The sequence below is a fragment of the Panthera leo genome, chromosome C2 (genome assembly GCF_018350215.1).
Source record: "Panthera leo isolate Ple1 chromosome C2, P.leo_Ple1_pat1.1, whole genome shotgun sequence".
NCBI lineage: Eukaryota > Metazoa > Chordata > Mammalia > Carnivora > Felidae > Panthera > Panthera leo.
This window is the reverse complement of record NC_056687.1, coordinates 119,937,065-119,961,644: the sequence shown is the minus strand read 5'-3', so window position 1 is coordinate 119,961,644 and position 24,580 is coordinate 119,937,065. Positions and strand designations below refer to the sequence as shown.

The window sequence follows — 24,580 nt, the reverse complement described above, 5'->3', positions numbered from 1 at the left end:
ATAAACAGTTGCTGTCCTTACCTCTGTGCCATGCCCCCACTGTCAATCCCTTTCACTTCTTTCTGCATATATTCTACCCCATGAAATTTCCCCAGAATACTCCAGTCCACAATGTTCTCTCTTTCCTAGAAATCCTTAGAAATCCTCTTTCTTTCTTAGAAATAAAACATATTGTCATGCCACTTGTATTAGTAAATGATATTCTGAAATGAATCAGTGGTTTAATTTGTCATTTACTCTCAACTCTTAGTCTTTTATAGGTTGGAATTACATCTTCCTTATGCGCACAGTACTCAAAACATGAAACTCAGTATATACTTATAAATTGAATAACTGTGTTTAGGGTGGTTAGGAAAGTCACTCTGGCTGGGTGATTTTTGAGCAGAGACTGTAATAGAATGAGGAGAAAAAAAAAATAGAATGAGGAGAGATCATGTGGGTATCTGGGAAAAAAAGCATTCCATGCTACGGGAACAGTAGATGCAAAGTCCTTGAGGTAAGGATATGTCTGGTATGTTCAAGTAGCAGCAAAGGGGCTGGCATGGCTGGAATGGAATGAATGTGGCAGGGGGTAGGGAGTGGAAAGAGATAATGCCAAAGAGGTAACAGAGCCAGATCATTCTGGGCTCTTGAATAGCAAGGTTTTTGAAATTTTTATTTTCTTAAAATTTATTTTATTTATTTTGAGAGAGAGAGAGGGAGTGTGAGCAGGGGAGGGGCAGAGAGAGTAAGGGAGAGAGAGAATCCCAAGCAAGCTCTGTGCTGCCAGAGCAGATACCAATTGCAGGGATGGATTCCACAAACTGCAAGATCATGACATGGGCTGAAGTCAAAAGTCTGACACTTAACTGACTGCGACACCCAGGCACACTGACTGAATTTTTTTTTTTTTTTTTTGAGATGGAAAATTTCAGGAAGGTTTATGGCAGGGTAATGATATGATCTATTCTACTTAAAAGCATCACTCTGGCCCTGCTATCAAAAACTGATATTGGGGCACCTGGGTGGCTCAGTTGGTTGAGCGTTCGACTTCGCCCCAGGTCATGATCCTGCACTTTGTGGGTTCAAGTCCCGTATCGGGCTCTGTGCTGACAGCTTGGAGCCTGGAGCCTGATTCAGATTCTGTGTCTCCCTCTCTCTCTGCCCCTGCACTGCTTGCACTCTGTCTCTCTGTTTCCCCCAAATAAATAAACATTAAAAAAAAACCTGATATCAAGACTGGAGGTAGGAGGTCAGTCAGGAGGCTGCTGCATTAGTCTGGGTAAGAAATGAAAGAGAATCAGACTAGAGTGGAAGCATGGCAGATGCCTGACTAATTCAAAGGTTGACAATATTTGCTGATGGGTTGGATGAAGGGTATGAGAAGAAGACAGAACTCCAAGAACTTAAGGCCTGAGCCACTAGAAGAATTGGGGAAAACTGTGGGAAATGCATGTTGGTGTAGGAGGGATATCAAGGATACTGATCTGGCTATTTGAAATCCAAGATGCCTGTTGGTCATCCAAATGAAGAGATTGAGTGGGTAGTTGGATCTAAGAGTCTGGAGTTCAAAGGAGAGGTTAGTCTTTTTACTGGGGAGAGTGGGAAGATGGGAGGGAAGTTTGGAGCTTGAAAAGTGTAGGAAGATACAGTTTATTTTAAACCAAGTCTGTTCTTGCCTCAAGGCCTTTGTACTTGCTGCTCCTCCTGCCTCCACCTCCTCCCAGACTGCCCCTTGGCTGTTCTTCCTCATCTCAGTCCTCAGAAAGGCTGCTCTGACCATGCCATCCAAGTATCCTCCAGTTTCACCCAGGTCTTCTTTGCCTGTCTTTTATTGCACTTACCAACATCTGAAATAAATTATCATGCTTATTTTTCAATCTTTAAGATCCATGTCCCTTCACAAGAAAGCAAGCATGGTGAAAGCATATCTAGTGCTACTGGATGAATCCATGAATGAATGGAGGAGGGAAAGGTCATATTTGCATTTGGAACATGCTGGAACCCAAAAGAAAATGAGCAGTAGATGGACACAGAAACTGACCCATCCCTTAAAAGAAAGATCTCTAAGATGAGTTATTCTGCTGATTTTCTTTCCATTTGGGATATAATCAATTGCGATCCTTTTTTTCCTTTCATTTAGAGTACTGTTAGGGGGTTGATTTCAAAGATTTTACACTTTCTTATCATTAATCTGATAAATCAAACCCTACAGTGGACCTACAATTGAATTATGTATTGCTTTTACCCTTGTGGAAGTCCCATGACCTTGCAAAGGGTAAGTAACCACTTTCAGCAAAAATGTCAGTCTGGTTTCAAAATACATTTTCCAGGATAGTACAACCTTGCTACACAGTTCCATTTTCAGTTCAACATCATTTTATCACATGGAAGCGATACCAACAGATTGTTTCAGTGGAAAAGCCTTCCACTGAATTCAAAATAAATGGAGTTTTTTTTTTAAACTAAATCTGTATTAGACAAGCAGAACTTTCTTTCCTTCATCTCTCTTCCTGAACTTGAATCATTTAAACTTAAGGTCACTGAGAAGGAATGCAACATAACTTTGGTATATTTTTGCATAAAATGAAGTTTGTTTTTGGATGCCTTGAGCAGCCAGGAAGGGTACTGTAAATAGGATTAGCTCTGGCTCTGAGTCAACATGCATAGATGCCTCTGGCTTTGGAAGTTTATCTTTATGTAAGTAAGGTGGATGTGGTAGTAAACTGTGGAATAATCCTTGCCACTAGCTGAAATCTTCAACAGAGTTTCAAAAGAAAGGCTAACAGATCAGAAGAAAGCCAATATTTGGTAAGTAGTACCCAGCTTATGGCCAGGTTGCATTTCAAAAGTCAACTTATAAGTTTTCTGTTCAAACAAGTGGTTCTCAACTTCGGTGATTTTTGTCCCCTCAGGGAATATTTGGCAATGTCTGGAGACATTTGTGATTGTCTACAACTAGGGGGCAGAGGACACTACTGTTAATCTTGTAGGTAGAGACCAGGGGTCTCTGCTTAACATCCTATAATGTACAAGACAGCCCCCACAGAAAAGAATGATCTGGCCCCAAATGTCAATAGTTTGCTGGGGTTGAGAAATCCTAGTGTAGACACTGGATTGCTTTTTCCCATAGGAGCAATGTTATAAATGGTGATAGTGTTCCTACTGTGGAAGGCTATTTTGGCAAAGATGGCTATTTAACCTATTCTTATCATTCATGGTATGCTACTGTAACTGCATAAACCACATTTCCTAGCATCTCTTGCAGCTAGGTATAGACAGATGGGAGGTTCTTACAGTGAAACAAGAGCAAAAGTGACAGATGTCACTACCGGGCCAAGGCTTCTATGAAGTGGATGTTCCTACTCCAGTCTCTCTTTCCTCTTTCATTGGCCAGTTATAAATCACAGGGAGTCCCTGTAGCAGTGATTCCCACACTTTAGCTACATCAGAATCACCTGGAAGACTTGTTCAACCTCAGATTGCTGACATTCAGCCCCAGAGTATCTAATTCCGTGGGTCTATGGTGGGGCCCAAGAATGTATATTTCAAATAAGTTCCTAGGTGGTGTTGATACTGCTGGTCCAGGGACCACACTTTTAGAATTCTTGACTTAGGGAATTATGATGCTACAATGTGGAAAGAGCCTGGTGATGTTTGAGTCACCATCTAGAGGAGAGGCATCATTTTCCCTGCTTCCATGTCAATATCAACCCTGGCCTGTAACACGAACCAGAGAGGATTTACTACTATGGTTCAACCAGGGAATTTTGAGAGTCTCTGAATTCCAGCAGCTTAGCTTATCCTAAAGCTCTCTACCTTAACTCTCTCTTTCTCCTACATGTCCCTGTAGCATCACAGAATACTTTTTCAACTGGTGAGAAAATAGAGGCTAGGAGTGGCCAAGGTTACATAATAAATATTTGGCTGGTTATCAATCTGTTTCATCCCCCCTTTTGAATATTTAACTCACAACAAAGATAAAAGAATCATGGTTATCTTAAATTTGAGTTTTAAGGAAAAATGCAAAAAAGAAAATTTTCTTCCCCTCTCCTAAGCAGAAGATCAATCTGAGGTAACATTTTAAAATAGCTATTTTCCCTTTTGCTCCTCCTCCCCTACTCTTTCTGCACGACTTCTTATTTTCTCTTTCTTTCTCTTTCTCCTATTCTCAGCATCAGTCTCCCCTAATCCAGAATGACCCATTTTAGACTCTCCTGTCAAAACCCCCATTTCCTTTTGCAGCCAAAATTAGCTTCCTGCCAGGAAAAAAAAACAATTGAAAACAATCAGAAGGAAGAAATCTGTTGAGGAAGGATAGCACACAATCCTCCTGAATGGCATGCATTTAAAAATACTTGTTAACATGCATACTTTCACGTTTACTTGTGGAATTTAAAAAACAGCTTCAGGAAAGTCCAGTGACACTTTTCAGACGCTAAGGGAAGTGGGTGGTGAGTGGGATGAGGATCCTATAAAGGGAGGGCAAGGCTGTCATTCACAGGCAGGGCACCTGCCTTTGTGTCTGTTTCTTTCCTCGTGTGGAACCATGGGTTTCTAAAGTAGTTCCTGGTGCTTTAGGAAGGAAGATTTCTAGGCAAAAGCAGAGAAGACTGGGCAGTGGGCCTGAGACCCAGCCCTAGTCACAGAGGTTTGGTCTATCTGTGAAAGACTTGGTTGCTCAAATAGCATTTGAATCCTTCTAATATATCAGAGCTAACGCTAAAAATTCCTAAATTACTTAATGGCTCTCTGGACATTTAGCACCGGCATTTTTGAAAGTAACTGCTTCTTTCTCATTTGTGCATATAACTTGAGTCAATCTTTAGTGACTTCTTTCAAACTCTATCCATAGAACCTGAGGGCAGAATTAGAGGGATTGGTGCTTGCCACAGACAGACATACTTTTTGAACTCAGTTCATGTGTGTTGATAGTTTTCTAAGGTTATGCCTACATTATAACCAACAAGCAAGCAGTTAGTAAGCAAATTCAGGCAGAAAATGGGGGAAAATAAAGTAGATTATTTGTTTGCCTCAATGGACAGGTTAATTTGGTTAAAATTATCAGATATTTGTGATATTTCTGAATTCTGGACATCCTGAAAAACTGAAACGTACACAGAAATTTCCTGAATTAAATGATAAAATTATTTCTTTTTCTGTATCCTAGAATCTTATCCTTGAAACAGGGAAAGGTGACAGGCACTCTGGATTGTCTCCTTTCATCACTCAGTGGCTTTCAGGGGCTGGCATGCTCCTGTTGGCTGCACTCTCTCACTAGATAGGATGATTGGGTTACCTACAAGATCTTGCCTCTTTCGCACACTCAATAAATGTCTAAGTAGACTGTGACATTATGCATGGGTCAGTTTGTCCCAGAGTGGGCTACACCACATTTTTCACATAAAAACTGGTACATGGAGTTATAGCATTTGACTTATGTATTTAGTGCCAGGAGTGAGTCACTGCTAGAAAGAAAGGCAGAATGTCAACAACTGTCCTTAAATGAAGGGAAGGAAGGAAAGAGGAGTCCTTGTCTTCCATGAGTGTGTCACTAACACTTCACACTGGCCTGAGATGGTATCTTTGGCAGCGATATGATAGTCAAGCCTATTTTCTGGAATGAAAACCTCAGTCTCTGATAGGAGGTTTTCCAGAGAGCAGTTGTGAGTTTATATGAATCATGTCTCTGTAAAGCACTAATGGCTGTCTCATCTGTGGTAGTTAAAGAAAGTGATAGAAACTCCCACCCGTTGAGTATTTCCTAGGTGGCAGTTCCATGCCAGGCATTTTAAATATATTTTCTAGTTCTATTTTCAACATTGAACATCTAAGGTAAGTATTATTATCCTATTTTACAGCCAAGGGAGCCGAAATTTGGAGAGGGTTAATCATATAGCTCTGTGTGGCTGAGCCTGCTTGAAAGCCTGAGCTCAGTGCACTTCACCAAAACAGCAGTTTATATTCAGAAAATATTGTGGTGTGCCAAATGGCAGAATCTAATTTGTTGCTTAAAATTCAAGAGCTGGTAATTTTTATTATAAATTTATTTTGGAGCTAAGTGAAGAATGATAACGTTTTGACCTAATAATAGGAGAAAACAACTCTATGGGGCTGGCCACAGGTCTAAACTAGTTCTCAGATGTTCTGAATTTATCATAACCAAAATAAACGCTTCTCAGCCTTTGAAGCTATGAGGATTTAATGACATCTGAAATTCATATGGGCCTACTATATCTGTCTACTCTGTCACAGCAATGGTGCTCATGGTTATTTCTTATTCAAGGTGACTTTTTCTGTGACTGCTTGATACACTGGTTAAAACACTTTTCATGTCTCATTTCCTGCATAAGCTGGTTAATTCTGTCCCATTTGAAGACCTCAGAAGACCTATGTCAGTTGTCTACTTTGCTCACTAATGCCTACCCCAGGCCACAGTGAGAGATGAGGGCTCAGTGGAAGTTCATCTCCTCTAATGAAGAAAAAGTTATGAGCCTATGCTGCAGATAGTTAATTCCATACACTGGTAAGGGAGAAATAGTGGCCTAATTAATTGCACAAGAAATGGCCAGGGAAGGAAAGATATATAGCATGGGACGGTGAGAGAACACGACTCTGAGTGAGGGGACTGCAAAGAGGTAGGCCTGGCAAGGAATGCTTGACCACATCCAGTCTGTCTCTCTGGAATTATGAAGAAGGGAAGAGGCAAGGTAAGAAAGAGCCTGTTGCTTAGATGGCTCAGACTCTCAAATAATCCTTGTATACGCATTTAAAGAAATCTTTTCCCAAGCTGAAGTTAGAGTCAGCCTGATCTTGATTCAAATCACCTGGCTCATGTAAGTCTCAGGGTTTTTAATGAGATCTTATTTTATTTTATTTTTCATTTAAAACAATTCTCTTTAAAAAATGTTTATTTTTGAGAAAGAGATAGAGCATGAGCGGGGGAGGGACAGAGAGAGAGGGAGACACAGAATCAGAAGTGGGCTCCAGGCTCCGAGCTGTCGGCACAGAGCCTGATGTGGGACTTGAACTCATGAACTGCAAGATCATGACGTGAGCCAAAGTCCAACTCTCAACTAGCTGAGCCACCCAGGTGTCCTGAAAGATCTAAGTTTTTTAATGGAAAAACAAACACATCCCTCCAACATAAAGCAGGCAAAGATTTGAAAAATACTCTCAGATCCAAACGGTACTTTTGTGAAGTATTAACAATGTTTACTGTTATCAACACTCAGTGAAGGGTGAAAGTATTTTCTTTCATTTAAAAAACGAAACGTTTTAGTTGTTGATCTCGTTGCTTGGCTCCTACCTGTGGAACCAGGTAAGCTTGGTCTGAGAGGTTCCTATGGACCAATTCTGGAATTAGGAGTTCCTAGGGCTGACAGAACAGGAATGGATAGTCCTTAAGTGGTCATTTTAGTGTAATGTACAATTTTAGTTGGGTAGAACATGTTGTAGGTTGTTCATTTATTTGCTTATTTATCTACCAATTATTTGTGGAGGGGTACTCCATTTCATCTAATGTGCTGAGTGCTGATGTGGGTTTATAAACCTTCTAGCATAGAAGGGATTGCAAACAGGCAAGCAAAAATTCATGATAGAATGTGAAGGGTACCAGGAGAGGAGAAGTATTGGGTGCTCTGGAAACAGATGAGAGGGACCAACCCAGATGGAGTTATCGAGGCTTCCTATAGCAAGTGACGTCTAAGTCAAGATCTGAAGAAAAAAAGAAATTAGTTGAATAAAAGAGTGAAGGTGCATGGGTATGGCAAGGGTTTTGAGCAGAGGGAAAGCCTGAGTGAGTAGGGGGAAAGACTTCAGCAAGCTCAAGGAAGTGGAAGAAACTCAGTAACTGGGTAAACATTGTTAATGCTGATCAGACGGCAAAAGGAAGAACGAGAAGACTGGCATCTAGGAGGGTCTAAGGCAAAACAGAATAAGGTAGAAGGAATAGATTGAAGAAAGAGGTTCAGAACAGAAAACCATGAATTGTGATTATGTTCTGGGATGTGCTACTCAAACTTTCACATGCACATGACCTACCTGGAGATCTTATTAGAAGGCAGGTTTGGCCTCAGTATTTCTAAGGAACTCTCTAGTGATGTTAACGCTGGTCTGAGGAGTGCACTTTTGGTTATCAAGGATCAAGAACATGGGAGTGTCCCTTTACACGGTGGCTGTTAATTGTCGTGAGGCAGTCCTGGTAGCTTAATGGAGTTCCATTAGCTCGGGTAGTAACAGACACAGATTCTTGTTCCTAAGCATTGCTGAGACAATGACTTTTGCTCTTTACTTTCATGAATTCCTCTTGTTTTCTTCCTGGCTGCAGTTGATATGTCAGCTGGGTAAGGCCACTTCTGAGTCAGTCTCAAATTGGCTCTGACCATGGCATGACTGACTAATGGTTCACCAAAACGACATGGGGAAAGGTGGTCTTCTCCACCTCGCCAGTGGTTCTTAAGTTGTCCTTCTGTAGAATACTGCTGTTCTGTGAGCTGCTGGCCATAGTGTTCCCTAACACTTGAATAACAGTGGCGGTCTTTTTACCATTGAGGCGGAAAGATGAATGCTAATGGAAAAATTTTCTTAATTTAAGTTTTTCTTCCATGACTTTCTCTTAATCCTTTGATGCCGGCAGCCATTCGGAGGCTAATAAAGAGTGCTGGTGGACAACCAAATGAGCAACAACAACATTAAGCAGCAGAGCCTGGGGATGCTAGTGCTGCTGTCTTCATGGCAGTATGAGCTTATGGAAGAGGTTTTATATTATATCGGTACACTCTGGCCACACTGTCCTGGTTAAAATTCTTCCTAGTTTATGCAGTAACGCACATCAGGGTTCCAACGTCTCTCCCAAGAGGAGCAGAAATGGACAAACGAGAAGCATGTTCTCTGACCTGTTGTCAGGCTCCTTCACCCTGCTCAGGCACTTCCAGGCCTTCCTCCCATTCAGACGAGCACAGCGGCTCTGCACAGAGGCTCTGCAGCCCAGCAGGCCACAGTCTCCAAGTCAGTGGTTTCAGGAGGGCTGCCAGGGCTCACTTGGGCTTGGCATTTCCCCTCCTTCCAGCAACTCCCGGCTCTTATTTAGTTTTAAATTAAATAAAAATTGTAGCACATGGATTTGAATTAAAACAAGAGGCCTGATCTTTGTAATATGCACCACATCAATAGGAAAGCTAATTTGTGCGAAGCACATCTCCTCCTTTAATTTAAACCACAGAACTCTGCCTCTTTGGTTTCAAGGGAACTGAGAGCTGGGGCGGGGCAGCTCACTCCTGGCATTAACTAGGGCTGTGCTCCAGGGCACCAGGAACAGTTTCAGGAGAGCTTAGTGTTCCTCTTAAGCCCTTTGTGCTGGGTGTCACACGATACACCAAAGCAGTTCCGAACTCCTGGCCTTGAATTTAAAGAAGGCCTTAAAAATGTCTCAGGGTAAATTTCCTCCAATTGACTCTAAACTGCAACCTAGCTACCAGAAAGAGAATCTGCATCACTGAAAGCTTTCCAAGGCAGAGAGACCACTACTGAACTTGAGGCTATTCCTCATTTTCAGGTTCCAAGTCTTTGTGTGTGTAGATTACTAGTCTGTGCCAGGTGAGGAATTCAATCTGGGTTCTGACAGTTGTTTCACTCAGTTTCACTGGCTGTAGTGGCAAAAGGTGGAGGCTGGGGTGGAGACGGCAGTAGCACTGTCACCCATGAACAATGTGAGCTTTACTCAAAAACACTGCAATCTACTCGGCACCAAGCCCTTGTTTCAATGCTCACTGCAGGCCCCACTCACTGCCAGGAGATGGGTGATAAATAGTGGGATCCCTTTGTAAACTTTCACCTCCAGGGGAAATTTATATATCTGGGGCACCCTCTTTAAGAAAAATAATACAAAAAAAAAATCTTTTACCAACTTTATATACCATCAGATACACTTCCAGGGCCCCTCCAGGATCTTGGAAGGGGCCCGTGTGAATGAGGAAGCCTGAGGCATAAGCTTCCTTGGCTTTACAAGTGAATCCACTTCTGTTAGGCAGGCATTGCCAGCTATCCTCCTGCCCAGTGCCAAAAGGGTATGCATAAGGTGAGGGTAAAGATGATAGAAGAGATTTATTAGATGATAGGTGTAATCAATTAAGACAAAGTTCTTGTTCTGATCTGACTGGGTTTTGAATATATTTTAAGTTTATTTATTTATTTGGAGAGAGAGAGAGCATGAGCAGGGGTAGGGACAGAGAGAGAGAGAGAGAGAGTAGAGAGAGAGAGAATCCCAAGCAGGCTCTGCGCCGTCAGCACAGAGCTCGATATGGGACTTGAACTCACAAACTGCGAGATCATTACCTGAGGCAAAATCAAGAGTCGGATACTTAATTGACTGAGCCACCCAGGTGCCCCTTGACTGAGTTTTGAACCACCTGAGGTGCACTGTCTTAGTGAACCAAATTTAGTCCACACAAAGCCAAGCTCTCTCTAGGCTGCAAGTCTCTTAAGGGCAGGGTCCATATCTCTGTGTTTGTTCCTAAATACCTACCCAAGAATGTGTCATTGAATGTCTGCTGAATGAATAGTTGGAGACTGTGAATGAGTAAATGTGTAAATAAATCCACACCCCATTTTAGATAAAGGGTCATTGTTTACAATCTCTACAGGACTCTGAAAAATGTTTTGAACTATGTAAAGAAAGGCTCCAAATAAATGTATTTTTGGAGTATGGACAACTGGATTCTGCCAGAGGGCTACTAAAGCCATACTTCTTATTGGGTAACTCAAACTACTCTAGGCATAGTTAAGAACATTAGGCTATATTATAAAGCAAATATTTTTAAATTTTTTTATTATTTTATTTTTTGAGAGAGAGAGAGAGAGAGAGCAGGGGAGGGCAAGAGAGAGAGGGAGTGAGAGATTCCCAAGCAGGCTCCACAATCAGTGTGCAGAGCCTGATGTGGGGCTCAGTCTCACAAACCTTGAGATCATGATCTGAGCTGAAATCAAGAGTCAGATGCTTAACTGACTGAGCCATCCAGGTTCCCCTAAAGCAAATATTCTTTAAAGGGACTGGCTTTTTCTTCTGGTTTCTGGGTGTTGTTGTCATATGCCCCCAAAATGCTAGACAGTGTGTTACATGATCTGCTTCTTTACCTCCTCCTCTGGCTTATGTTACCTTAAGTTGACCTCTTAAATTATTTATTTCCTGGCAAATATATTTAAAATGTTAGATCCTGAGTGAAGGCAGAACATGTCAAAATTCACACAGAAAATCAAAGCTGAGTCTGGAACATTCTTTTCTGAAGACAAATACTGCCCTGCACATGGTGAACTCACCTGATGCTTCCTACACTCCAATGGGGGTCAGTAGGCACAGTGTACAACTTGAACTGATGGTTGGGAAGGGTGTCACCCAAATGTTTGATTTGTTGTAAAATGGTCAATGACTGGGTTTGCATGAGAGACATGTTAGACATGTTGGGATTGGCCTATGTTAGGAAGGGCCTGGTTTCAATTCTCTTGAACTTGAGGGTAAATCTGAAGTAGTGTCATGCGGGTGAGAAGGCTCTAAATTTGAAGTCAAGAGGCTTGGGTTCAAGTCTCATTTTCATCTCTAATTGGTTGTGAGATTGTGGGCAAGATAACCAATCTCTCTATGTCTCACTCACTCTGTCTCTCTCTCTTTTTAATCTGCAAGAGACTAATAATGCCTATCCTACCTTGGTCTATATCTGAGTCTCAACTCATTGCTCCTAAAAGGTCTTAGAAAGGTTAGAGTGACTTTTTAAAAAATGTTTGTATTTATTTTTGAGAGAGAAAGAGAGTGAGAGAAGAGAGAGAAAGACAGCACATGAGTGGGGGAGGGGTGGAGAAAGATGGAGTCAGAGGATCCGAAGCGAGTTATGCACTGAGAGCAGAGAGCCCAATGTGAGGCTCGAACTCACAAACTTGTGAGGTCACGACCTGAATCAAAGTCAGACCTACTAAGCCATCCAGGCACCCTTACAGTGACTTTTGAGTTGAATATCTATGATTCCATTATGTAACCATATAACATTGCAATTTCTTCATTTTAAAGCTAGGAAGATAGCTTTTAGTGGAAAATCCAATGTTTTTCCCATCATATTGGGAATATCATCAATATTATTAACTTATAATTAAAATGGCATTAAAAATAGAATAAGTAACCCAATCTCTTTGTTGTTCAGATTCACTTCAATGTGAACAGCATACAAAACAAAAATCTAGTCAAATTTATAAAAAGAAGCCCACTTTGACTTTGAGGTCAAGCTGCTGAACTGCTAACAGTGAGTGACTGATGCCCAGCAGATGACACAGATGCTCAGTGTGGAAGACAATGGGTGTCAGTCTCTGGATTATAATCATGTACAGTAAGTGTCCTAAAAATTTGGCATGATAGTCTTTTTGATAATTGGAACTAGCTGATTGGCATTCTCCTGAATTAAACTAATAATATCAACTCCCTTTATGTCATGGGGGTTATTGTTGTCCCCCTAGAGGGTGAAGATGCTTTAGAACAAGGCCAGATAGTAAATATTTTATGTTTTGTGGGCCATGCGGTTTCTGTGGCAACAAGTCAACTCTGCCTTTATAATGCAAAAACAGACAAGACAGTATATAAACAAAAAAGTGTAGCTGTGTTTCAACTTTATTTACAAAATTGGTGTGGGCTAGCTTTGGTTCAAAGGTCATAGTTTGCTGACTCCTGGCCTTAGAATATCATAAAGATACCATCAAATTCTGGGCCTCCTAGGAGGGCCTGGGTGGTTCAGTCGGTTAAGTGTCCGACTTTGGCTTAGGTCATGATCTCAAGGTCCATGGGTTCAAGCCCTGCATCAGGCTCTGTGCTGACAGAACAGAGCCTGGAGTTTGCTTTGGATTCTGTGTCTCCCTCTCTCTCTGCCCCTCCCCTGCTCATGCTCTTTCAGGGTATCTATCTCTCTCTCAAAAATAAGCATTAAAAAAATTAAAACAAAAGAGTTTTAAAAAAAATTCTGGGCCTACCCACATCTCTGGGTCATACATACTGCTGGCCTCAGTTTTTAGCACAGCTTTACTCCTGAAGCTAAGCAAACACAGAAGGTACCAAACCCTGGAGGAATCATCAAGCCAGGTGGCCATTTGGGCAGGTGCTTCACACCCTGACATGGCTATCCCAAACCTCACACCTTTCTCAGAAGTGATCTTTGTAAAATAAAGCATTGTTTAAAATATAATACTTGAGATTTAAAAATAAGCCAAAGTAGTTATTCTCTGGAGTAAAACTACGGATGTTTTGATGGGAAGGAAGGAAAAGTGCTTTCCAGCTCCAGAATTGGGTTGCAAAAGTGCAGCTCAGTGCTGACTTCCTATTTACAAATGATCAAACTTGCCTTTGTTTACCCATAATAGAAGTCAACTCATTTCCAAAGTTCATTGCTGTTCTAAGTCAAAGATCACCTGTCAGTTGAACTTATTCTCTTTATGACTCTTTCACTTTGGCATATCTGGAAATGGAGCGAAGCATGGTCAGAGGCCCACACAAGGGCAATTTTAAACTCTGGGTCTTCATTTTTTTTCCATACTTGATTAAATAACTCCTTCTCAACCTGGGAACTACCCACCCCTTACTGTGTGGAACAGGCTACAAGGGAACTGAAGGTGAAACAAGCCTTTTATTCCTAGTACTACTTCTGAAAATGTGGATTTTGAGACACTTGGGTGGGTTCAAAGTGGAGTCTCACAGACCTGGATTTAGGAATGCTTTGTTCCTTGGCCAAGTTACACAACCTGTGTGAGGTTCTGAACTTCAGTTTCTCCATCTACAAAGTGGTTTAATATATACTTCATAGAACTGATCTATAGTGAGCGGCAGATAGTAGATATTCAATAAATGATAGTTTCCCTCAGTTTTTCCATATCCCCTTGTATGCCCCAAATTCTATTTGTTTGCTCTATTCTGAGAGTGTTTATTATACTCTCACATATATTCCCACGAACTGCCTCTGAGGGTAATGTAAGTGTATTCATACATAGAAGGCATGTAAGGAAAAAGCTTTCTGAATAAGGAAAGACTGCTGGTAGGAAAATTGATTGAACAGAAAGAAATCACCATTCCCAGAGTAGTTCAGGGTCAGAAAATTCATTTGGTTTATTTTCTTTTGGAATAAGGTACTTTCAGGTATGGTTTAAATAAGTAGAACATAGCTTTTTGAGAGCAGAGAGCTTGTCAGTTAATACACCCGTGTTTAGAACTGCTCTGGGCAATAGGTAAGTGCACAATTAATACCTGTTTTCTCAACTAATAACTGAACATACTTAGATATGAGTTACTTGTGTATTAACTATGGGAAGTTCCTGGAGTTTTGCATAGGTAAGGAACAGGGATTTTAAGGAGAAGTCTTTTTTTTTTTTTTAATGTTTATTTTTGAGAGAGAGAGAGAGAGCAAGAGAGCAGGGGAGGGAAAGAGACACAGGGAGACACAGAATCCAAAGCAGGTACCAGGCTCTGAGCTGTCAGCACACAGCCAAATGAGGAGCTTGAAGGCACGAACTATGAGATCATGACCTGAGCCGAAGTCAGACACTTAACCTACTGAGCCACCCAGCGACCCTCTAAGGAGAAGTCTTAACACTGGACAAATGTGGCACCATTTACATACTGTTTACCTTCAAGTATGCAATTTGTGAAATGACTATGCAAATTCTCTGATATGAAAATTGATCTGAAATAAGTTAGGGGAATGTCTAATACCCATTCTAGGCCAGTTTCTGGCAGATACTTCAGTTTTATTTTCCTTCTGGAAAGAGAAATCCCCCTGTTGCTCATGGAGTACCAGCATGGCACTAGGTAATGATGGGGTAAAGAGTAGTAGATGCCATGGGGGTAAGAGAATCAGGAGGTCTCTACGTCTCCTGCTTTCCAGGTGCTGCAAAAGTATGAGAAAACAGTAGTGCTAACACACAACAGTTCACATACCTGAAAACATCATCATGTGCTGAAAATTCCAGGGGATCTTCTGTTTTCGGCCCAGATTCAGGAGGAAGGAGAGGGGGTATATGTTGCAGGCTCTGGCCAGAAAAATTGCCAGCTATAGATAAGCACGGAAAAACATTGAGGAAAATGCTACAATTGAGGGTGCCAGTTCTTGAGCTGTCACTGTTACGTTCTTAAGCTTCTCTACTTTATGACCCAGAAAACAGGGACAAATATGTCAATACGTGTTTGTCCAACTTGCTGCCAAAACTCATCTTTAACTGTCAACTCCTTTCCAGAAATAATAGAGAACTCTGCTTTTCTTTGAATATCTACTTGGTTTAGAATTGTTAGCCCCATACCATTTCAGTCACTGGAAATTTTCTCATCACATTTATGTTGCTGATGACTGACTCTTTGCTCAACTCTGCCACCAAATGTGAGGCAGAGACCGTTCAGAGGCTGTGGCATTATCTTCTCAAGCAGCACTTTAGAAAGGATAAATGTACTTCTGCTCATGATTGCCATCTTACTTTCCATCAGTTTATACTCCCTGTATCTAGCAAGCTTCACTTCCGTTTTTCTTTTAGTTGATTTGACTTTAAGAGGAATTGCTTGTCTAGATGTATAATACAGCTGCTGCTTTAGGAGGTATTGTGCTGAAGTCCAAGCTTTGTAGGTTAAAATCTAGGAAAATATTGATGGGAGTCATCTCTCCCCTTTTGTCACCCAGGACTCCTGCCCTGATAGTCTGTCTATCCCAGTTTGTCCTTAAATAGGATGCAGTTATTTGGGAAGAGGGAGCTACCGTCTACGATGTAGGGTTGGATGAGATTGGAGAGTTCAGCTGAATGTTCAGTGAAAAGAGGACAAGAGGCAAACGCAGGTGCTTAGCTGGAGCAGGGCTTACAGAAGTGCGGTCAGCTCTCCTGGCTGTCAAGATCACCTGCCTGTGATCTGATAGGACATCTGCCTCGTTCCTAAGTGGAAAGAAGGACAACAGTTGCTGACTGTCCTTGGAGACACCCCCAGCACCTCACTATCCTTTCAGACAGACATCCATTCCTACTGGGGAATGCTTATTACCCCAGGCCTAGAGCTCCCAAAGTCCTCTGCATTAAAAGTAAGGCCTACATTTTATGTTATTTTACTTATAGGAAAGGGCTATCTTATTAAAATAGACTTACATGTACACAATGATTAAGACATTGAAAGCACATCCATAATGCCAATTTCATCTGATTTTTACTCTGTGTATCCTATTTTCAAAGTCTTCGCTGGAGAAAAGATTTTACCATCTTCTAATGAAAATATTTCTAAAGCTTAGTAATCTTGGCTATATTCTGACACATTCTACTGCAGATTAAGTATATTTCTCTGTAAAGAGTGGATTGACATATTTTTATGTAAATGATTTATAATTTAAAAACATACTCTGAATATTCAGAAAATAAGTATCTTTTGAATATTTATTTTTGAGTATTCTATTCTCCTTTAGTTTTCCTCGTTTATTTCTCTCAGTATTTTCCAAACTTCTTATCTTGAACCATAAGCACTTAATAAAGGTCTGAATTTCTTAGCATCTTTTCTCTCCTAACTAGAAATTACGTATCTGCCAGAAATTTGAGGCTTGCAGTAAACTTGAGGAAATTACTTTAACAATTTAACAGAATGAGTAAAAGTAAGTAGTTTATTCTTTTCCCTCATCACTCCATGTTCTGTATTTCAAAGGATACAAAGGCTCCGAGTATAAAAAGAGCATTAAAGATATGATTCTGGAACGTGAACAGCGCCAGGCCCATGTAACAGAAGATGACATTCTCAGCCAGGAAGTTCATAAATTCAAACAGCTGAAAACAAAACAGAAACCAAAAACCATTAATTATGACTCAGGTTTGAATCCACTTAATATCTTGTGACTGTTTTGGTGAGTGGATGGTTCTCTTTTATCTGTGTGTGCAGCTTCTGGAGGGGTGGGTGCAGGCCCCCTGACTACCCTGTCAGGCCCTCTAACTCTACCCTGGCTCTCTACCCAGGGACAGATGTGGCAGCCATGTCAACATCCCATCTTCCTTTCCAGCTACAAGGCAGCCAGAGATATACCTGGGTATATTAACCATCATGATCCTTCATAGAACAGTTCCTACAAGGATGAAAGACTATTCCTTGCTCTAAAACTGAAACTCAGTGACTGCTTAAGGTGTACTTTAGGAAAGGTTGCAAGGATGGTGTGGCTGCTTCTGACATTACTCAGTAGATGCACTTGAGTTCCTAGGCCCTGAAAACTGTTCAAAAAAAGTTTTAGCTAGATTGCCTTCCTCAGGAAGGCAGGAGGGACAAACTTGGAAAACTTGAAAACTTGGAATAAGAATGAATGTCAGTTATATTTCAATATCAGGATGATCAGTATATTTCAAACCCGAGACAATGAGACTCATTAAATTGACTGATGTAGGTATATCCATTAAATGTCTACAATTTCTAGCTGGTAAAAAGAAAATGATTAATCCCAGGGATCAGTTTATGCAATGAGAACACAATAGATACATCAAATTCAGTCAAAGGAATGGAGTAATAACATGCTATGCAGAAGGATGCTCCCAAGAGTTATTCTTAGATCATTAACTAAACAATTTAAGTTGAACATGAAAAACGTTCTCCAGCTTCCACATTAGATGTAAAAGGGAAATGTGTCCAGAGGCTACAACAAACACATATTTGGAAGAGACTTTAGCTTATGTTCCAGAATTTTCATTTGGAAGTTTCTGAAACTTCATTCTCAGACCTACATAAATCACCGTGTTAGGTAAATGTCTCTGGAGGCATTTCTCTTGACTTTTTAAGGACTCATTATTTTTTCATGTAATGTATTTACGGCCTCACAAATAATGCCCAATACCTGCTTACCGACAGTTGACAGAAAGAAAAGCAGAATCTTGTCAGAAACATTATTTAAAGCCAGTAATAGAAATAAAGGATTAAAAAAGACACAGCTCCTGTGGTACAAGATGGTCTTTCTTCAGTGGTAGTGATCATCAATTATCCTGAGGACTCATTTCACATTCTAGGCCTGCTCATCTTAATAAACACTGTCACCCAAATAACCACCAAAAACTTAAAACCATGGGAGAAAATAAAGGGGATGGGGAGCACTTTGCTACTTCATCATATCTTTACTTTTGCAGAAACTGAGATTTGGCCACTGTCTTCATTTGCTCAGTCTGTCATAGCAAAATACAATACTGGGTGGTTAAAACAACAGAAATTTATTTCTCACAGTTCTGGAGGTTGAAAAGTCCAAGATCAAAGTGCCAGCCAGTTAGGTTCTGGTGAGAACTCTCTCTGGTTTGCAAATAGCAGCCTGCTTGCTGTGTCTTCACATGGTAGAAAAAGAGATCATCTCTCTCATGTCTCTTCTTGTAAGGGCATGCATGAATCTCATTCATGAAGGTTCCACCCTCATGACCTAATCAGCTCCCCAAGCCCCACCAGTACATACCACCACACTAGGGGGTAGGACTTCAACATATGAATTTGGATGGGGGGGGGGCGCAAACATTCAGTTCATAGCAGCTATCCAGTTTCTAACATTAATAAGCACATGCAAGATTAAATTCATAGAGCCTCTTCTCCTGTCCCCATCCCAAGTACTGTAGAGAGGACATTTCGCCATCTAGCATCCATTTGGCTTCTTCTTGGTGGTCACACCCCGATTTCCCTGGGATCCCTCTTCTTCCCCACTCTCAGATCACATGCTGACACTTCCATACTCAGATATAGAATATATGATTTAGGACTAAACCACTCAAATCAACACATTTCTCTAGTCAGCATGTTTGGTGCAGAAATAGGTGTGGTGCATTCAGAGCCAAAGAAGTACAGTGAGATCTTGGCAGGAAATGCTGGGACAAACACCCCCACCTTTTCACTGTGTGAGAAAGTAGGATGCAGGCCAGGAGCTGCTGTTAGTCACCTTGTGATTAAGGGGAAATAGCTCTCTGAAAGAGAAGCCATGTCCTGATGACACTGCTTAATCTGTGTTCGACCTCTCCCAAAGCAAAATCTATCCTTGGACTTTTGAATTAAAAAGACAGATGAACATAGGGGAACAGAAAGAAAAATAAGATAAAAACAGAGAGGGAGTCAAACCATAAGAGACTCTTAAAGACAGAGAACAAACTGAGGGTGGCTGGAGAGGTGTTGGGTGGGGGAATGGGCTAAATGGGTGATGGGCACTATGGAGGACATTTGTTGGGATGAGCACTGGGTGTTATATGCAAGTGATGAATCACTAAATTCTACTCCTCAAATCATTATTACACTATATGTCAACTAGCACTTAAATTTAAAAAAAGATATGACAAATTAATTTGTAGATCAATGTTTAATGAAACAAAAAAATAAAAATTTATTACCAATTTTCTGCAACATGCCAGTTTAAACATGATTTTTTCCCTGTATTTTCAGTACCTGAAGTAGACAATTTTAAGGTTTTCTAAGTAGACAGAGATAACATATACATATAAACAATGAGAATTTGTTTCTTTCTTTCCAGTTCCTATATGTTGTTTCTTTTACTCTTTCAAATTTTACTGGCTAGAACATACATCATAATGAAGTACTGATGGTAAAAAAAAAAAAAAAAACCCCAAAAACAAACAAACAAACAAACAAACAAACAAACAAACAAGGGATGCCTGGGTGACTCAGTTCGTTAAGCATCCGACTCTTGATTTCAGCTCAGGTGATGCATGATCTCAAGGTTTATGAGTTCAACCCTCACATCAGGCTGTGTTGACAGTGCTGAGCCTGTGGGATTCTCTCTCTCTCTCTCTCTTTCTGCCCTTCCCCAACTTGTGCATGCTCTTTCATTCTCAAAAATAAAGAAATAAACTTAAAAAAAAGACCAAGAAATCACTTTTTGGTTTGAGGTAAGGTTTCTATCACTTAAAATGATATGTATATTCCTTTACAATCCCGTACCAGTTTAACAAAACACCTCTCTGACTCAATATACAAAGTAAAGGGTGTGATCAACTTTTTGATTTTTTTCAGATAGCAACAAAATCAGTTATCCCTGCCCACCCCTCCTCCCTGCTCCCACCCCCAACTTTAATCTATTCCTCACATGTAAAGGAAAAAAAAGTATTTGGTAAGTCAGTTTTTTTCTTTTTCTGTTGGTTGTTGAGACATAATGGGAATTTGCCCTATACATTTTACATGGAGACTCATGGTATTAATTGTTTTGGAGATTTGCTTCTGTTGGAAAACTCAGGATTTTAACATGATTTAGTCACTCAGTTTATTGAAATCTAGCACTGACCAAAATTAGAAGTAACTGTTTATATACACATTATACAGAAGTTCCATTTTCCATTTAGGTCCATTTCTAGGTCTGCTCTTTGTTTTTATTGTTATCTATTCCTCTACTAATACCATCTCTTTTTAATTAATGTAGATCCATAATACATTGTAATATTCTATAGATCTAGATTTTTCCCATATTTTACCTTCTTCAGAATCTTCCTGATTATTTTTGCATGTTAAAAAATGTTTTTTATGCTTAATCACTTAGAAGTGTATAAATGACATATTTACAATTTAAGATTAAAGAAGAGAATATTACCAGCACCCCAGAATTACTCAATTCCCTTCCCACTTATACTCCACACCCCAATGCACTGCTATCAGCACTTCTGTCATTGCACATGACCTTTCCTTCAGTTTCACGTGAATGGAATCAGACAATATATATTCTTTTGTATTTGTTTGTCCTCTTTTACTCCACATCACGTCTGTGAGACTCTTCATGTTGTTGCGTATAGAAGTAGCTCATTTTTTTAATGATATGAATATGCCACAGTTTATTTATTCATTCTACTACTGATAGACATGTGGGTTGTTTTCCGTTTCAGGCTATGATGAATTTTGCTGTTGTACATCCATGTTTGCATTCCTATGGGATTGTCAGGACACAGCACCAAGCAGTTTTCCAGGTTGGTAGTTCCAATTTGCACCTCCCATCAGCAGTCCTTGTTGGCTCACGTTCTTGTCAACACCTGGCTTTTGTTGCTTTGTTTTTGAATTAATACTTTTGCCTGCTCACATTGCCATCTGAACTTATTGGGGATCAACTCGTCCATTTCCGCAACAATAACCCACTGGCATTTTAGTTGGAATTGGATTAAATGTATAGAGAAATTTGGAGAGAATGCACATGTTTAGAATATTGAAACCTAAATCCATGAACATCACATATCCTTATAAGCATTTTGTTTTTCTTTCATTTCTCTCAGTAATTTCTGCATAAAGATTTTTACATATTATTGGTTAGATTTATTCCTAGATTTTTTTTGTTACTGTTGTAAATGATACCCCTTTCAAAGTTCATTTTCTAACTGTTGGTTGCTAGATACATGTATACAATTAATTTTTTACCAATCTTGTATTCAGGGCCTTACTAAATTTATTCAATAATTCTCATAGCTTTTTGGTAGATTCTTTTGGATTTCCACAATTATGTTGTTTTCAAATAAGCATATTTTTTTTTCTCCTTTCCATTTGTTATACATTTTGCATCTTTTTTTCTTGTCTGATTATACTTGTCAGGACATCCAGTTCAGTGCAGAATAAAAGTGGTGATGGAACATCTTTGTCTTATTCCCAGTCTTAAAGGAAAAACTTTCAAGATTTCTCTACTAAATTCATAGAAACCCTTTAAACAGATTAAATAAATTCCTTCTATTCTATCTATTAGGAATAGATATTTTTAAAAAATCAAATGCTTTTTCTTCATCTATTAAGATGATCATACAGTATTTTTTTTCATTTTTTAATGTTTATTTATTTATTCTGAGACAGAGAGAAAGAGAATGTGTGAAAGGGGGAAGGGTAGAAGAGGGAGACAGAAGATCTGAAGCAGCACAATATCCCTTTGGGATATGGCTTGGATATGGATTTGGATTGTGCTAATGGCAGCACAATATCCCTTTGTATTTTCCTAACAAATTTTATTTCACTGTACCCATTATTGGACATTCGGTTGTTTCCAGATTGTTCCCCTTTAGACAATGCTGCATTGAGTACCTTTGTACAATAGCTCTCCCCAGTTGAGTGATTACTCCTTTGGTAATTCCTAGACATGAGCTACTTCTGTTGAAGGGTATACGTTAATTTTTCTTTTTCAACGTAATACCAGTCTGCTCTTCAGAAAGAATATACCAGTTTGCATCTCTAATAATGATGCAGAGGGTGCCCTTTCCCCACATACTTGCCAAAAGTAGTTTTTATCAATTTAAAAAAAACCTTGACAATCTAATAGACTCACTTATTTTAAATTGTAGATAGTTATTAGCATTTTTAAAAAGATTCCTTTCATAGCAGTGTAGCAGCATTGATTAGCACTCCTTTGTCTATTTATATCATGTGGCAACATTCCTCTGAATGAACAGGCTTCATAATTTCCTTCTTGGGGCACTTAATGAAAACGTGTGGGTGAATTCAATTTTATTTCACACGAAAAATCTCCTGAAGGCATTTCAAAAGGAGAATCTATGGTAAGACCATGCTGACAGAAGCAACCAATTTGACCATTAGGACATCATTGCCTGAGTCTGGATGGGAGTAGTTAATTATTGAGGAAATAGATTTATTGGTCAATTTTGGAGGGGGAAAAAACCCCCAAAAAACCAAAACCCAAACTCCATTTCCAAACTAACAACAACAACAACAACAACAACAACAACAACAACAGTCAACCTAGTCATTTCATGACTCAGTATTCACTATGAATAACCTCAAATGTACTTTGTCCTCACTCAGGGTCAATGAAAAAACAAAACAAACAAACCTTAACTCAACATTTTATTTATCCAGTACAGTAAACAACATTTGTTTTATTTCCATTAATTCTCAGTTGTGTGCTTTTGGAGAGGATCCAACTTAAGTTAGCTTTGCTTAGGAAAGCTTTTCTTCAGGAAAATAAAAAGCAAGTTAATACCACAAAGACTAGGGAAATATTGAAACTACATAAGAGGGCAATCAGTATTTAAAAACTCTGAAGGTTCATGGTAACCATTCATATGTTAATTAAACAACTTAAAAAATTTAGCAAATGATGTTCTCTGAAGGCTTCCTAGACGTTAAATTTTTTAGTATGAGATACTTACTATACTTAGAAAGTAAAAAAAAAAGTCATACTTATTTTATAAAATCACATCACTAATTCTGATGGGCATTTTTCTCCTATTGGTAAAAGAATGAAACTTTACCATATTACCCTGGTTCGCACAGAGAAATATTACAGTGGTGCCCTGTACCGCATTCTGCTTACCTAATACCAATTAAATTCACATGGATTCCTCAACACAACTTTTATTTGGCATAGTATAGTTTGACACCATTTACTTACTTGCCTCTACTTCTCCACGTAATATGCTGAAATCCATTTTATTTGGGATGTGAAAGGAGCTACAAAACTAATAAAAATGAAAGAGAAGGAAGAACTAAAAATGTCCTTTTATTTTCTCCATAATTTTGGCCCAGGATTAATTTTTTGTTTGTTTGTTTTAAAATTTGTCTTTCTTCCTAACTGGGACCTTTCGTTAGAGAATATCTCAGATTTCATTTTTTATATACTATTGGGTATACCTATATTTTGAACAAGCTGGAGTATAAGCGAATAATTTTTATTCCTGCATTGGAGGATTTGAAAGCAAACATTATAATATATTTTACTGGAATTATAAACTTTTCCTCCTGAGATTCTAATATTTGCTTAGCTCCAGTCCTGAGGAAATTTGTTAATGGTGAACCCAATAATTCCTATGGGCTTTTAGAGGTAGCATAGGAGTTGAATGATACTGAAGACCTGTGATCTTTACCACTAGGATGTAAACGATCTAAAGGGTTTACTTCCAGTCATGGTCTTGGTTCCCAGAGTGTAGCCTCTCTTATGAAGCTAAAGATTTATAATTACATATAAGTACAACTGCAAACCTTTGAGATTCTTCTAAATTTAGGACATTGTAATAAAAGCAGTTTTACTACTTCTAAAATAGTAATAATACTAAGGGACTAATTTTTTTAGGATTTAAATTATGCTAGGGAATGTGTTAAAGACTTTTATGTACTTTAAAATGTTTTAACAGTTTTTTTATAACGACAACAAAACTCATAAAGTGATAATCTTATTTCCATTTCACAGTTGGGGAAGCTGTACTCAATGGCATTAATGTACTTGCCCACATAAAACACAACAAAGGGAAAAATTGAGCTATCTTAAGTTTTCTTCAAGGCCCACACCACTTTTGCCAGACTAGGCTGTCTCTCCATTATGTGAGTTTCAGGTTTGGGGGAAGCAAGATGTTTGTTAACAATAGTATTGGTGAACATTTATAACAGCTTAGAGTTTTCAAAGCATATTTAATATATACTTTTTTCTTGGATCATCAGAGCAACTCTGGGGGTTGGCAAGGAAGGTATCTGTGACTCTGACCACATTTTTTTTAAGTAAAGAAACCTGAAAGGTAAATTTCTTTGTATCCAACTAGTGGAAACAATAGGGGGTAACTTGAGGTGGTGGATACTTATCCTCTCCCAATGTCTACTACCATCCGGTCACCTGAACCAATCCCACCAAAAAAA

The 24,580-nt window shown here is 39.4% G+C and overlaps 1 protein-coding gene across 19 annotated transcripts in view; it reads right to left on the bottom strand.

Annotated features, from left to right (window-relative positions):
- Nucleotides 1–24,580, bottom strand: part of SLC9A9 (solute carrier family 9 member A9) — a 766,376-nt gene that overhangs the window by 287,740 nt on the left and 454,056 nt on the right. For all 19 annotated transcript variants that reach the window (XR_006207068.1, XR_006207069.1, XR_006207064.1 and 16 more), the window contains 2 exons: nucleotides 16,672–16,785; nucleotides 14,939–15,050 (listed from right to left, as the gene is read on the bottom strand). Coding sequence is in view for 12 of the 19 variants with exons in the window: in XM_042954872.1 (XP_042810806.1) it covers nucleotides 14,939–15,050; nucleotides 16,672–16,785 (226 nt within the window). In the remaining 7 variants the exon portion in view is untranslated. The remainder of the gene's footprint in view (nucleotides 1–14,938; nucleotides 15,051–16,671; nucleotides 16,786–24,580) is intronic.